The following is a 16,718-nucleotide window of genomic DNA, read 5'->3' as shown; positions in this document are numbered from 1 at the left end:
ATATTTTAGTGGAATAGGTTAGGGTGGGCATAGAGGTTTTCCTAGATGTTTTCTCTATCTCTTTTTCTCAACTGTGCATCTGTAGTCTTTGATAACACTTGAAAGTAGTGTATTATGCTATGAGTTCTGAAGGAGGAACATGCTTTTCACATGACTTCTGGCAGCAGCACAGACAGGACTCCTAGTTACAGTAGGGTCATGGACCCAGACAAGGCCCCTGATACAATTGGGATCATGGTACACTGACATGTATTCAGGCCACAGCATAGACCAGGGGCAACCACCCAGGCTTTGGTTGCAAAGTGGGCCATGGACATCAACACAAACCCAGATGCAGTAAAACCATGGGCCTGGACATGGCCCTCTGCATGGACATTACTATAGACTTAGATGGCAGTGCATACTACTCAGATCAGTATTAGCCCCAGTGGCAACACGGTCCATGAACATCAATCAACGTGGCTTCAGTTGTAGCACAGACCTTGGTCATCTGTGTAGTGTTTAGTGATAGCATGGGCCATGGATGTCAACACAGACCCAGCCACAATAAGACCGTGGACCCAGGTAATAACACAGGCCACCTACATTGACATGGCCCCTGTCTGCAGCCTTGCCCAGGGGCATCAGCATGGCTTCAGGCTGTGGCACAGACCATGGACATCCATGTGGCCTTGGGTGAGATTGTAGGACACAGATATCCTCACAGATTGGCCTCAGTAAGACCACATACCCAGGTTTGGCCTTCTGCTCAGGTGTCAGCACAGGCCATTCACATCAGTATGGTTGAGCGGGTGGTAGCATGTAGACAGTAGACATCAACATGGATTCAGGCCAAGGTGCAGGCCATGAACACCCACATGTCGATAGTTAATGACACGATCCTTGTATATCAACTTAGACCCTGGCAGTATCAGAGCCACTGACCCTCACCAGTGTCACAGGACACACTGGTCCTTTGAGGAATTCCAACCAACAAAGTGGACTGATCCTTTTCTGAGGCCTCCATCATTGCCCAAGGCTAGAGTGACCCTACAGCCAGGCAGCCAGTGAGCTTCTTGGGAGCTGAGTCTGCATCTGCTTAAGCAACAGGTTTCTATACACAATCCCATTGACCTACCCAGCAACCACATGTCACCATCGACCTCCACCACCTTCATGCCTATCCCTGCTAATGTGTCCCCTGCCCCTCTACACAGCACATGCACTGCTCGGCTGCACCGTCACTCCCATCTCTCTATCGCTTGTTCCTTCATCTCCGTTAACTGTGGAAGGGAGAGGCATTTCTGCCCCCTTACCACAGTTTTGAAGAGTCTTCTATGGTTTCATGTTTGGGTTGTTACTTTTTTGGGGGGGATTGTCAAAGAAGCCTCCTGTGTCTCTCTTCCTCAATTGTGAGTCTGTAGTCATTCAGACCACTGCAGAAAGTTTTGTCTGTTCTGTTCGGCAGAGGTACGGAGCATGGACTTCCACACGGTATCTGGTGACAGGACAGACAGAGCACATCTCACTTGCCTTAGAAGTCAGTGTGTTCCACAGAACTCAGCATGGTATCCCATGGCATTATGAGCACAGACACCAAAATGCATTTAGGCAATAGCACAAACCACGGACATCCAAATGGACGTCTGTAGAAACACAGGCCACAAACATCAACATGGCCACTGCTATTCTTTTCATGGAAAACATATATATATATACATAAACCAATCATCTAATTATATATTGAACCAGTTTTTTACTGTTTTATATAATATTCAAAATAAAAACAGTTGACAAGGATATTTAATCCTTCATTCCTTAATTTATTTAAATAATAAAAATGCCAACAAGTTATTATCAGGTACTTTCACTGTGTTCAGCTCAAATTTAGTAGAGAAATAAAAATGCAATAGATTAAGTGATTTTGTAGCTCCAACATTCTGGTTGTTTGCTTTTATATTTTGTTTGTTTGTTTATTTTGTTGCTTCTATGACAAAAACTATAGAAAATGGAATAGGAATGTTTCAGTGTTTCTCATCCCTTTCCCAATGAAGAAGCTTCTGAAATGACAAATGACGGCCTGATAATCCGTATTTCCAAGGTGAAGTCCTTGTGTACTGTTACTCCAATATAGTTTCCCCGGACGCTTACTGCAGAAGTCCACCACAGCCCCACACCGGCTTCCTTGCAGCATCCTGTTGCACCAGTGCATCAGCCACATGAGCTCAGTTCGGAAGGGACTGTGTACGTGTTACACACCTCCATTAGTAGCTCTTAGCTGCAGAGGTTCATAATGTGTTTGCAAAGACCTTGCTAGTCTGTTCCTTACTTTAGTTGACATAGAAACCCAGCTATATGGTAGTAATTTTGTTTTGAGCGTTTTGTAAATGTTTTCCTACAGTCATTTTTACAAGCTGCTTCAATTGTGAGGGAGCAGGGCTATCAAAGGAGTAGAAGTGCTGCAGTCAAATGTCTCATAAAAACACCCATTTTAAAATTCATAGTAAAATTAAAATACTTCATTTTATCTTGAAGTGGCAACTGGAAAATATGTTTTACAAATGAAAACAAGAGATTGGAGAGATGGCTCTGTGATTGTGAGCACTGACTGTTCTTCCAGAGGACCCAAGTCCAATTTCCAGCACCCACATGGCATCTCATACCTATCTGTAACTCCAATTCCAGTACTCTGACAACCTCACATGCTCATATATGTAGGCAAAACATGGATGAACATTAAAAAAATAATTTATGTATTTAAAAATTAAAATGGAATTGCCTTGTAGTTTATCAATATGTAAAACACTGGTCTTGCTTTTGTGGTTATTGAATTAGTACCATACATTCTTTCAGATACTATGTTTTTATTACCCTGAGAAATCATGAGGGAGGAATTAAGTATTTTTCCCTTTATGGGTGGCCTTGTACTTACACCCATAAATAATGGGGAATAATAGTGGGGAGGTTACACCCACTCATATCAGAAAAGAAATATGTGAGAAACTATATTTCTGTAGTCCAATATAAATCCTTAACATCATAGACTAAATACTTCAGATTACTAGTAGTTGGGTTGTATGTTGCTTGTGGACAAATATTAGATAAAATAATTAGCTCCCTGCCCCTCTTCTTTACAAATATGTTTCCTCATAAGGATAGAGACCTAAAACTTGCATATGATTTTCCAGCATCTTTCCTTTCAGAGGATAAGCTGATAGACAAGTGTGCAGAGAAATTCTGTTGCACTACATCATTATTTGGCTTCACAATAGGAAAAAATGTGTCTCAGTTGTCCAGAGGAGAAATCAGAGTGTCAGAAAGCAGTCTGCTCCAGGTGTTTTGAGAAACACGGCTTCCTCTTCCAGTGTTTCCTCCATGTTCCTGCTGACGTTTGTGTGCCTTGGCACTGACAGAGTTCTTTCTGGACTGTGTGACAATTAAGGATTTTAAAGATGACTGACATAAGCCATCACCTTAAACAAGTGTCACTAACTCTGACTTAGGAACACATGGTATAACTACATATTATGACCCATTGTTCACAATTGCAATATATAACATATGGTGCAAACAGACTAGCTGTAATGTTCTTCAGCTTTTAGTATATTATTGTATTTGCTTCCTTTATCACTTTGTTTTGTGTCAGCATATTCGTTGATGTTCCTTTATAGTATCTATGTTCTTTTTGTCATCCCTGTTCCCCAAATTTTCTCAAGGTAGGGGCTGAAAAAATAATCCAGGTAAAGGTAATTTTACCAGTCACTGTGTCTTCTGATGGCCTTTTTCTGTTGTCTTCTAAAAATAGCAAACCTTCCTTCCTAGGTAAATATGTTGTTACCTAAGCCAAGGATTAGCTGTGGCATTCATGTTTTATCTATAAACTCTACTTGCTATAATGCATTTTTATAATCTAATGGATATGCATGTTTTTCAGTCTTTTTGATGTATTAATTTTGGGATGAAATAAAGGTATCTGGTTTTTGATGTCTTCTTTCTTAAGGACTTCGGTTGCTGTGATAAATGCATGACCAAAAGCAATTTAGGGTGGAAAAGTTTAATCCCCTCTTACAAGTCATAGTAATCCAATTCAGTGAATTCAGGAAGACCTATAACTTGAAGTAGAAGCACTGGCTTGCATTCAGTCTCCATTTTATACAGACCAGCCCCACCTGCCTAGGGATGGTACCACCCATAGTGGGCTCTACTCTCTCAAGATCAATTAGTAATCAAGAATATGGCACACAAACAATACACATGGCTACCATTAGTGTTGAAGATTGCAATAGGCATTAGGAAAACTACTTGTATTTTTATGTGATCTAAAACATGCTTTCACATTTTCTTTCAATAATATATGTCATATTTTTAAAAATATTGAAGAAAGTTAATTTGTCTAAATTATCAATACTACATTTCTTTTGTTTATTTCTAAAGATGAGTACTTGTGGTCATCAATACATTTTACATAATAAATCCTAATAACGTGGTATCTAGATCTATTGCACTATTTTTTCTACTTCCGTGACTGTCCTGAACAGCACGAAAGTGAAATAAGTTACTATCACCCATGTAGTACTAAAACTCAGAACTATAAATTTCTTCAAACAAAGGCTAAAATATGAAATGAACTTTAACTAAATCATATTCAAGGTATCATGACCCTATAAAAGTCTCAATGACCTTCCTCAGAGACAGTGAGGAAGCCATAAGCCTTCTGTCCTCTGTAGTAGAGTACACAGAGACTTGGTTGGACTAGCTGTGCTTGGTACTGGTGATGTTAGAAGTTTATGGCATTTGGAGAAATAGACATTAGTTTAAAGTGTTCTGTGATTTCATTCAATTACCTAATTTCTCTCTGACCTGTGTCTTTCTTAAGCCACTAACCCACCCTTTTATGATAGAATACTGAGAACTAACATTTCTGGTAGTTGCGGCTTCATATATAGTAATGTTAATTGCTCTTTGCAAACCTCACATACAGCATAAAGTCTAGGTAATATGTGGAGGTCTTCAGATTATCAAATAATTTGTAATGAATTTGCAATTGTCTTTTCTCTTTACAGTTTGGTGGCTGATGTTGTGGTATTCAATTCCAATTTTAATATGGAATCATTTCTTTCTTCTATTGGAAAATTCCTGAAGCTGATTCCTGATCACAGGCCTAAGGATCTGGAAAGCATTATCAGACCCAAGTGTCAAGTTATTTATTTTCCCATCAGATTTCCTGATGTGAGCAGGTCAGTGTACTTGACTGTGTTTTTTGTATTTTATCATAAATCAAATGTGTAGCAATTGATATTCTTTTTTTTGCCAGCTTTGCCTTTTTATTATAAGTATAATTAATTAGATAATTGAATTCTCTCCATAATGTGATTACGAAAATTTTTGACAATCAAGTATCCACCCTATCAGTGAGTCATTACTCCAGATACTGAGTTATTTCTTTCTTTATTCTTAGTTATTTACCAAAGTAGGGAACTGTGGATTATAGTACTTACTGCTTTATTTCTTGTTTGTTTGGTTGTTATGATGTTGAAGTAATTGTGAAGCATATTTCTTAAGCTTCTCTTTCAGCATGGGTCCATTTTTTTTTATTCTTTAATCTTTATTTTTTTTTATAGTCCAGTCTCCATCACCCTCTCAGTCCACCCTCTGACTGTTCCATATCCCATACCTCCCCGCAAACCCCCACCTCCAAGAGGATGTCCCCACCTCACTCCCACCCCACCAGACCTCCCCACTCCCTGGGGCCTCAAGTCTCTCATGGGTTAGGTGCATCTTCTCTCACTGAGGCCAAACCAGGGAGTCCTCTGCTGTATATGTGTTGGGGGCCTCCTACCAGCTGGTGTATGATGCTGGGTTGGTGGCTCAGTGTCTGAGAGATCTCAGGGGTCCAGGTTAACTGAGACTGCTCATCTTTCTGAAGGGTTGCTCTCCTCCTCAGTTTCTTCCAGGTTTTCTCTAATTCAGCCACAGGGGTCAGCAGCTTCTGTCCATTGGTTGGGTGTAAATATCTGCATCTGACTCTTTCAGCTGCTTGTTGGGCCTTTCAGATGACAGCCATGCTAGGCTCCTGTCTGTAAGCTCACCATAGCCTCAGTAATGGTGTCAGGCCTTGGGCCTCCCCTTGAGCTGGATCCCGGTTTGGGGCTGTCACTGGGCCTCCTTTCCCTCAGGCTCTTCTCTTTTTGACCCTGCAGTTCTTTCAGACAGGAACAATTCTGGGTCAGAGTTTTTGACTGTGGGATGGCAACCCCATCCCTCCACTTGATGCCCTGTCTTTCTACTGGAGGTGGACTCTGCATTTTTAATGTTTAACAGTAACTCCTTTAAGTAAATCAGTGTTAAGTCTAATTTTTGGATGTTTTTAGTTTCCCATTCTAGTTTCTTAGGCTTCTTCATTTTCAGTTTGTGTTATCTTATCCATGACCTAAACCTTCCACATTGGGCTGCAGAAGCACTAACAGTTATTTGCTTTCCAATACTAATACTTTTACAACTCTTGTTTTGAGACTCACCTAGAATTAGTGATTGATGTTTTGCAAAGGGAACATTCTGGAATTCCTTTTCACTTTCAATTAAACTTAGAAAAGTGATACTTTCTACCACTAAGAGTATTTCTTCCTGAGACTTAAGATGGCTTAGAATTCTGCTGTTCTGTAATGGTGTTTTTAAAAGACATTTAAGAATTGCTCAGTCTCTATGAAGTTACTCGTGTATGTTGTCAGTGTTGACCATTTAGTATTGGATAGCCACTTGTAGTTTTTCCCTGGGGAATACTGTTCTACTGTCAATATCCATTAGTCGCCTGGAACTCTTTGTGTAGTGTAGAGGCCTGAAGCGCTTTCCTGCATTCGGTTTGTCTTGTCTCTCGTTATCCTTGTTCACTCATCTTTATGCAGTAGACATGTATGTGTGTGATAATAACTCACGAAAGAGAGGTCATGAATGTGAAAGAGTGACGTAGCGGTATATGGGGCAGTTTGAAGAAAGGAGAGAGAAGGCAGGAAAGATGCGACCATAGGAGAAAAGCATTATTGCTCTCTCTCTGAAATGACTTAATATCCACAGTATGTCTCTACACTCCTCAGCTGACTGATATTTTGCTGCAGGGTAATACTCCTTACCTAGTTTTAAATTTTATTTTTAAAAATGTTTTTATATACATTCCCCTACCTTTCTCAGATCCTTCCTGAACTTCATGTTCTCCCTCCCTCTGCTTCAATTTCTCAATTAAAATAAAAACGTAATTAAAATAAAACCCAACTAGACTATATAAATAAAAGTCTAGACAAAACAAAAAGCATGCAAACACATGGAGTCATGGAGTGTGGTTGATGTGTTCAATGCCATTGCATTGGCAAAGACTGGTTTTCTCTTTCCCCGCAGGTTAACCATTGGAAGAGCTTACTGCTTGGTACGGAGTAGGACTTTGTGTTCACTTTCCATACTAGGATTTTATTCTGCTTTCAACTTGTCTGCAGAAACAATCCCTGGAGTCCATGTGTATATCACTATGGTTGTGTCTAGAACATGCTGTTTTCTTGAAGTCATTCCCCACCTCTGTCTGGTTCTTTCTTTTTCTTCATAGGTCCCAGCATCTTGAGTGGAAGAGCTTGATAAAGACATTCTGTTTAGGGCTGACTACTGTGAAGTCTCTTACTCTCTGCACATTGTTAAGTTGAGAGTCATCATGTTAATTACATCTACTATAAGAAGTAGAGTCTGTGATGAGGGCTGATGATGTACTGATCAGTGGGTGTTATTTTATTACGCTGTTCTTCTACAGGATAATGTAGTAGGTTTTACTCTAGGCCCCATGACCTTTCTAGTGCCAGATTCTTGACCCCTTAAATTCAATGACACTCTGTTGGTGACTGCTGTAGCATTGTACCACTATTGCACCAGTATACTTAGTAGGCAGGTGCTGGCGTAGGTGCAGGGTCTGTAGAGAGTTTATGTTGATGGTTCCCTTTTTCCTCCTCCTGTAGCTTGCAAGTACCATGAATGATAGTTGTGGTGAATCTTCTAGATGGACACCAGTTTGCTTTTTGTTTTGTTTTTTTTTGCTTTTTAATGCTTTTTATGGTATAAGTAAACTGTGTTTTCAGCTATAGGTCTATTGTTAGGTTGTACAGGGTAACCAAAAGCCTTCGTCAATAGCCTGCAGTATTTGTTTGTTTGTATGTTTGTTTGGCACCTGTGCATGTACATGAAGGTGCTGAGGTGGGTGGTGGTGGTGTGGGTGGATTGTCTCCCCCTCTAGCCAATAACTTGGTGGCATAAGATTGAGCATAAATTATGGGTATTATCTTCCCCTTTATATGGTGACTCCATTTAAATTCTTTTCATGTAAGTGTATATTTTATTTAGGTAACTTCTTTGGTGGTACTTTTTCATACGACTTTTCAAGTAGCATTAGAGTTAGTTGTCCCTCCTCATATTCCTTACTTTACTCTGTCCTCCTACCTCCTGCCCCATTTAATCTTCCTATTCTAATTTCCCCTTTATCTCTTTATAGTACTATATTCTATTTTCTCTACTCTCGGCAATTCATCTCCCCTGGATTCTCAATAGGTACCTAACTTCTTGTTTTTTAGGTGTGGCACACATTACATCTAAATATAAGTGAAAACATGCAATATGTGTCTCTTTCAGTCTTGAGTTTGCTCACTCAGGATAATTTTTCTATCTCTATTTACTTACTTTCAAATTTTATAATTTTGTTTTTCTTAACTTCTAAATAATACTTCGTTGTGTAAAAGTACCATATTTTCATTATTATTCATCAGTTGATGGATATTTAGGCTGTTCCCAGTTTCTGGCTGTTATGAATAGAGCAGAAACAAACATGGTTGAGCAAGTGTCCTTCAAGTAAGATGCAAGGCTGTTTCCACAGTGGTGGAGCTTTGTAAGTAATCCTCACACTTACTTCTATACTGGCTATACCTGTTAGCACGTCCACTAACAGAGAACTAAGATTCCTTTCCCTGTATCCTTGCCAGCATATGTTGACATTTATATTATTGATCTTGGCCATTCTAGATAAGGTGAAATGAAACCTCAAAGTATATTGAATTTACATTTCCCTGAAAGCCTAGCAAGGGATATAAACATTTTTATAAGTGTTTCTCACCCATTTGTCTTTCATTTTTTGAGACCTTTCTCATCGGTTTTATACCCCATTCTAGAATTGAGGAATTTGTTTTCTTGATGTTCATTGTTATTGGTTCTTTGTATGTTCTACTCTATTCTACACCAGACTAACTCTCTGTCAGGTGTATAGTTGGGAAAGACCTTTGTTTCACTCTGTTGCTGCCTCCTTGTTTGAATGATTATGTCCTTTGCCTTACAGAAATGTAGCTCTAGGGAGCTGCAGTTTTTAATTGTTAGTCTGTGCTGTTAGTGTGTTCTTCTGAATGCCCTTTCCCATGCCCATGAGTGTAGTCTGATTCCACCCTTTTTCTTCTCTTAAGTTCAGGTTTTCTGATCTCATACTTAGGTCCCTGATTCCTTTAGAGTTCAGTTCTGTATGTGGTAATAGGTAATTAACTGTTCTCAGCCTTCTATAAGCACTACCTAGTTTGAGCAGCCCCATTTGTTAAAAATGCTGTCTTTTATCCACTGTGTATTTTTGGCTTCTTTGTCCAAAAAAGCAGGTGTCTGTAGGTATGTGAAATTATGTCTGAATCTACATTTCTATCCTGTTGTCTGTTTATATACAAATACCATGCTGGGTGTTCGTTATTATTTGTTTGTTTGTTTTAAATAACTACACCTCTGTAATACAACTTAAAATCTGGAATTGTGATCCCTCGAGCAACTTGTTTATATTAAGAATTGCTTTACTATTCCTGGGAATTTTGTTTGCATACGATCTTTAAGATGTTATTTAGAGTGAAAAATTGTATCGTAATTTCATGGAGATTTCATTGTATCTGTAGAATGCTTTTGGTAGGATAGCATTTGCTACTATTTGTAGACAAACAGAGCAGATCACATCTGCACTGGACTACATGCTTGGCAGTCCTCTACCCATCACAATATTAATTCTGTTGATACAGAGTATGGTAAATCTTTGTATTTTGAAAAAATATTTTGTTCTTATTTCTGATTTATTGATTTCATCCCTAAGTCTGATTATTTCTTCTTTTCTATTTTCTAAGGTATTATTATAGATCTTTCTAGTATAATATTTAATTTTTAATATCCGATCTTGCCAGTTTCTTTATGATAGGCATTTAGTGCTATGAACACGCATCTTAAAACTGCCTTCTTTGTGTCCTGTATGTTTAGGTATGTTGTCATTTTATTTTCATCCAGTTCTAAAATGGTTTTAATTTTCTTCTTGATTTCTGTCATTCAGTAGTGACTTGTTCATTTTCTATGGTTTTGTGTATTTTCTATCATTTCTTTTATTGTTGATATCCATCATTACTGCATGATCTACCCCACCCTGGCACATGAAGTCCCCGTGAGGCTAGGCACGTCCTCTCCCACTAAGACCAGACAAGGCAGCACAGCTTGAATAACATCTCTCAGATACTGGCAACAGCCTTTGGAATAGCCCTGCTATGGTTGTTTGGAAGCCACATGAAGACCAAGCTGACATCTGCTTCATAATTGGTGGGAAGGCCTAGTTCCAGCCCCTGCAAGTTCTTTGGTTGGTGGTTCAGTCTCTGAGAGCTCCAGTGGTCCAGGTTGGTCTTCCTCTTAGAGTCCTTTTCCCCTTCAGAGTCCAAGGTTATTCTTCCTATTCTTTCATAAGGAAACTCCATCCACTTTGGCAGGGGGTATATGCCTCTATCTGAGTCGGTTGGTGTGTCGAGCCTCTCAGACGACAGCCGTGTGAGACCTCTGTCTGTAAGCATCACAGAGTATTATTAATTGTATCAGGGATTGGTGCTTGCCCATGGGATGGATCTCAAGTTGGGCTGGTTATTATTTGGCCGTTCCCTCAGTCTTTGCTCTATCACCAGTCCCTGCATTTCTTGTAGACAGGATAAATTTTAGGTCACAAGATTTAAGGGTGGGTTAGTATTCCTATCACAACATGGGGATTCATGCCTGGCAGCAAGAGGTGGCCTCTTCAGCTTCCATATCTCCAATGTTGTAAGTCATAGCTAGAGTCGCCTCCCTTAATTCTTGTGCACTTACCTTATCCTAGGTCTTAGTCACATCCTGGAGATGGCCACCTGTTTTGGGTTAGCCTGATATTGTTTCTATTCTGATGTTAATTCTGCTTCCTCAAGAGGGGTTTTCTCCTAATGAGCCATTTGTCACATACTCAGATAGTCTCATATGAACCTTCTCCCCATTTTAACTGGCCAATAAAGGCTAGAGCCTGTAATTGGGCAGTGGAGGGGAAAGGTGAGACTAGAGATTCAAGAGGGGGGTAGGTGGAGAGAGAGAAGATGATGAGAGGGGGAAAGAGAGGATAGAGGAAGAGGAGGAAGAAATCAAAATGTACCAGAACTGTGTGGCCAGGAGAAACTACAAGTATCAAGAGGTCTTCTTGCTGGGGAATAAGTTAGTATACTGTTAGATCTGCCTAATATAGGCATATAGCATATAATTATAATGACTGGATTCTGTTTTTTTAATATGGGCTTATTGGGGTTGAAAATTCCAGGAACAAATTGGCACCCAATATGGGGCTTAGAACCAAATTAACCTAAGATAAAAGTCTACCTACTCCCCCAAACCCCCAATATAAAAATAAACTTCAGCTGCTAAAAAGACATTGGATTGTGGGGGGAAAAAAAACCCTGCTGAACTAAACCAGCCTGTTTATTTAAAGATGGTCAAATGTCTTACTGAGTGAGAGGCTATGCCCATACTTCCATAGGAAAAGAAAAGTTGATAAAAGTCAGACATGACAAAGGGAGCTACCCTAAAGATTTTGGCTATGGATAATAAGAAATTTGACAATATCAAGAAGACAGATGATGTATACGTGGATCTTTGTATAGAGAGGCAGCTCTGGGATTAGCTGAGACTTAAGTGTCTATATACAGCCAATAAATCTTATTGGATACAAATTTTTCATTACTTATTATTACATACCATCCATTAAGATAGCATGAATAGAAATTTATATTGTAGTTTGATTATGTGATCAAACTACCGTTTAAAGAGCAACAGTTGTCTGTTTTTATTGATCATCCCTAATTGATCTATACACCTTACACGTTCCATACAAATGTCTTTGCAGCACTATGTGTTGCTTGTAAGGTTTGTATATTATAAAGTAGAAGATGAGAAAGTCAGCCCTGACAAAATTTACGCTGTAGGGTGCTGAATTCTGTGATCTTCTGTTCCAGGCCCCTAGTAGATGCTACCTCAACTACATTGAAGCTATTTCCTCAAAGACTTGCTTCCAGGACATTTCCAGAACAGCTAGCTCTCCCCTCTAGCCTTTCAGACTTTTTCAGTCATACTTCAGCTAAGCCATGAACTTTCTTAGCACATAAAAACTAGAAAACAAATGATGCCACCTAGCCTTCCTTTGACAAAACCATTTCTCCTATTTCCTTTTGGTCCCCCAGAAGCAAATTCTTCTCCCCAGTTCAGCAAGAAGGAAGCAAAAGATCATTGTCCCTAGTCCTTTAGTTTGGGGTAGATGGCTCTAGTTATTTTATAAATTATAGATATGTTGTAATTTTAAGGGATAATTTGCAAATGTTGTAGCTTTGGATAGAGAGGAAATAGTTCTATCTGAAGACCAGCTGTATCACTCCTGGTTATACATCCAAAAGGTGCTCCACCCTGTCACAAGGATACGGATACGTGCTCTACTATGTTCATAGCAGTCTTACTTGTAATAGCCAGAATCTAGAAACAACCCAAATGTCCCTCAACCAAAGAATAGATTCAGAAAATATGATTCATTTAGACAGTGGAGTAATACTCAAGTACTAGGAATGGGTTTTGCAGGCAAATGGATGGAACTACAAAGTATCATCCTCAGTAAACTAACCCAGACACAAATTAACATACATGGTATGTACTTGCTGATAAGTGGATATTAGCCAAAAAGTTCAGAATACCCATGATATAACTCACAGACCATATGAACCTTAACAAGAAGGAAAGCCCAAGAGTGGGAAACTTTGCTAAATAAACAATTAAGAACGTTATGACCAAGATATCATGTAAGCAGGTCTTAGCCCACAGTGTTACTTGAACTTGTTTAAAACAATAATTTGCCTTATATTATTCAAACTTATATAGTACAAGCTATTATTTAAATAAATGATAATTTTCATAATGCCTTCAGTTTTAAAAAGGTATTATTTTATAAAGATATTGAGAAATATTTAGTAGTTCCAATGATAAAATACCTGACATTACTAAAAAGAACAGGTATTAAAATCTTATATTCTTCTTCTAATACAGATGGTGTTTAGTGAATTTAAATAAAATTGAAACAGAGGATGCTATTGTATCATTAATACATATTAATGATAATTGATGATAATAAATTAGCATACTGTATAATTTAATGTAGTCTATATTAATCAAGGAAGAGAGAAAAGCATACCTCTAAAAAATAAGTGATTGTTGCGTACAGCATTGTTATTTGTTAAAACTCTGAGCTTACCTGTCAGGTAGGATTTTAGCAATATTGGGCATTTGTTGCTGCCTTTTGCTTCCTCAACCTTCTCATGGTCAATTCATATAAGCTAGACTGCTAAAGAGAACAGTTTCCTAGAAAATATTTCATAATAGGTAATAAACACTTAAGAATAGGGAAGCTATTATATGTTTGGCCACATATACATGTATCTGACTCTTAGATGTACTAGCCTAGGGCTAGCCATTGTAATGACCATGAACCTGGGTTCTTTAGAAGTTATGATTACATTTCCCGTGACTAATAGGGGCAAAATAGTGATTGATTAAAGGAATCCATGTATTGCAAGAGCTTAGGAGACTACCTGAAATATAACAGACATATAAATTATTGATTATTCCATCATTAACTCTTTCACCCTGACTAGCACATCTACTTCCCCCTGAACATAGAGACTTATCTCCAACACATTACCTTCCTGTTGTCAACATGTGGAAACAGCAAGAGGTCAGTTTAATAAAGACAGAGGGAACTTTACTGATTTTCTTTGTTACTTCTGCTCAAACAATTCTTTGACCAGAATTTGTTGTCCATTGATTGAGTCAACTTTTCATTTTTTCCTGTCCAATTTTGTCTTTATTTACCCAATTTTAATGAAAATATTCCATGATTATGTTTACTATTATCTTAGGTTTAATTATCATCAATTTCATACACTACTAGTTGTCTGAAAGCCTCGAATTAGAAATTGCTTAGATCAGATTGACTTGTGGGTATATATTTGGAGGATTGTGTTGATTGCTAATTCATGCAGGGGTACCCATCCCATTGTGGGTACCACCATCTATAGAAAGGTGGTCATGCATAAGGATAGCTAACCATGAGCCTATGAAGAATGCAGAGAATGAGCCCGCATTCCTTCCGGATTCCTCTCTCCAGGTTTCTGCCTTGAGTTCCTACCCATGACCCAGTCCTAAGTGATGGATGAAACATACCCTGGCCTAACCTAATTTGCTTTTTGTCATGATATTTGTCACAGAAGCAGAGATGAAGCCAGAATAACTGTTTACACATGATCTCATAACTCATAATTATTTGCTCCATGTTTTGTTGGCTCCATGTTCTTCAATCTGACATAAAAATACATTTATATTCTTTCATCTATACTCAGCAGAGTATAAAAGGATTGCATAAAAAGAATCCACCCATCCTTATTCAAGTGCTTTTAATTCATACTTCTAATCATATTCCTTCTTACAGACAGTACAACATGTCCTTCAAACTTTGTTTTGAAACCTCCAATAATAAGTCTTCTGTCTTCATTCTTAACTGATGATTTAAACATATAAACGATCAGAGGGCAACATTGTACATTTTTGCATCACTGTGTCATTCAGTTATGTGCTTCTAGAAGTGCATTCTCTATCCCCACAGCCGTTGCTATTAGGGATGTTTTCCAGTAAGGCTCCGTCCTCACTTCTTTTCTAGAGTCCTTCTGTCTCATATACTGAAGGACAATTCTAACGATTTGTTGTGCATTATTTTTCCTCTTGTTTTTTAAATAGGTGGTCATTGGGAGGGTGTGATGGGGCCTCATGTAGTCCAGACTGACCTCGAACTCATTGTGTAGCTAAGGATGACCTTGAACTCCTGAACTTTCTTCTTCCTGCCTTTATTTTACAAGTTCTGGGACAGGTGTACTTCACAAACTTTGGCTTAGTTTTCCTCTTGTGAATCATTCCGGTTTTCCTTTTTTATTTAAAAAACAAACATCATTCCTTTCTGCTACTACCTTTTCTTTTTCTTAGTAACAAAACATTCCAAACTGTTGTTTATACTTTCCACTTCCACTTTAATTTCTAGTATTCTTTCAAAAGCTGTGGTATGGAAACATTTGGAGTCATGACCCTCAATGAGGTTCATTCTTTTCATTTCTACAGTGATTCCTTAATCCTCGTCTTCCTTAAGAGCAGTCCCTGTGACATGTGACCCCTTCTCCTCTCCTCTCCTCTCCTCTCCTCTCTCCTCTCCTCTCCTCTCCTCTCCTCTCCTCTCCTCTCCCTCTTCTCTTCTCTCTCTCTCCTCTCCCCCCTTCCTTCCTTCCTTCCTTCCTTCCTTCCTTCCCTTCCTTCCTTCCATCCTTCCATCCTTCCATCCTTCCTTCCTTCTTTCTTTGTATTGGATATTTTTTATTTACATTTAAAATGTTTTTCCCTTTCCCAGTTTCCTGGTCATAAGTGCCCTATCCCATTCTCCTCCGCTTCTTCTGTAAGGGTGTTCCCCCTTCTCAACCACCCCCTTTTCCTACCCCTCCTGACATTCTCCTGCACTGGGGGGTCCAGCCTTGGCAGGACCAAGGGCTTCTCCTCACATTGGTGCCTAGCAAGGCCATCCTCTGCTACATATGCAACTGGAGCCATTGGTCTGTCCATCTGTACTCTTTGGATGGTAGTTTAGTCCCTGGGAGCTCTGGTTGGTTGATTGGTATTGTTATTATGGGGTTACAATCCCCTTCAGCTCCTTCAATCCTTTTTCTAATTACTCCAATGGGGACCCCATTCTCAGTTCTATTGTTTGCTGCTAGCATCTGCCTCTGTATTTGTCATGCTCTGGCAGAGCCTTCCAGGAGACAGCTATATCAGGCTCCTGTCATCATGCACTTCTTGGCTTCATCAATATTATATAGTTTTGGTAGCTGTGTATATATACATATATATATATACATATACATATATACATACATACATATATACATGTATATACACACATATATACATACATGTGTGTGTGTGTGTGTGTGTGTGTGTGTGTGTGTGTGTGCGCGCGCGCGCGTGCTATATACCCTGGTGGGGCAGGCTCTGAATGGTTATCCCCTCCTATGAATATTTTTGCTCCCCCTTTTAAGAAGGACTGAAGCATCCTCCTTCTTCTTGAGCTTTGTGGTCTGTGGATTGTGCCTTGCTCTTTTGGGCTAATATCCATTTATCAGTGAGTTCATACCATGTGTGTTTTTTTGTGATTGGGTTACCTTACTCAGGATGATATTTTCTAGTCCTATCCATTTGCCTATGAATTTCATGAAGTCATTGTTTTTGATAGCTGAAGCTCCATTGTGTAGATGTACCACATTTTCTGTATCCATTCTTCTGTTGAAGGGCATCTG

At 39.0% G+C, this 16,718-nt stretch overlaps 1 protein-coding gene across 2 annotated transcripts in view; it reads left to right on the top strand.

Moving 5' to 3' along the window:
• The window catches only part of Gtdc1 (glycosyltransferase like domain containing 1), a 618,171-nt gene that overhangs the window by 439,366 nt on the left and 162,087 nt on the right, over positions 1-16,718 (top strand). For both annotated transcript variants that reach the window (XM_032903252.1, XM_032903251.1), the window contains one exon: positions 5,043-5,216. In XM_032903252.1, coding sequence (XP_032759143.1) covers positions 5,083-5,216 — 134 coding nt within the window. In that variant the 5' untranslated portion in view covers positions 5,043-5,082. The remainder of the gene's footprint in view (positions 1-5,042; positions 5,217-16,718) is intronic.

This window comes from Rattus rattus, chromosome 5 (assembly GCF_011064425.1).
Source record: "Rattus rattus isolate New Zealand chromosome 5, Rrattus_CSIRO_v1, whole genome shotgun sequence".
In the NCBI taxonomy this organism is placed as follows: domain Eukaryota; kingdom Metazoa; phylum Chordata; class Mammalia; order Rodentia; family Muridae; genus Rattus; species Rattus rattus.
The sequence above is the reverse complement of the archived record's forward strand: the minus strand, read 5'-3'. Positions and strand labels throughout refer to the sequence as shown.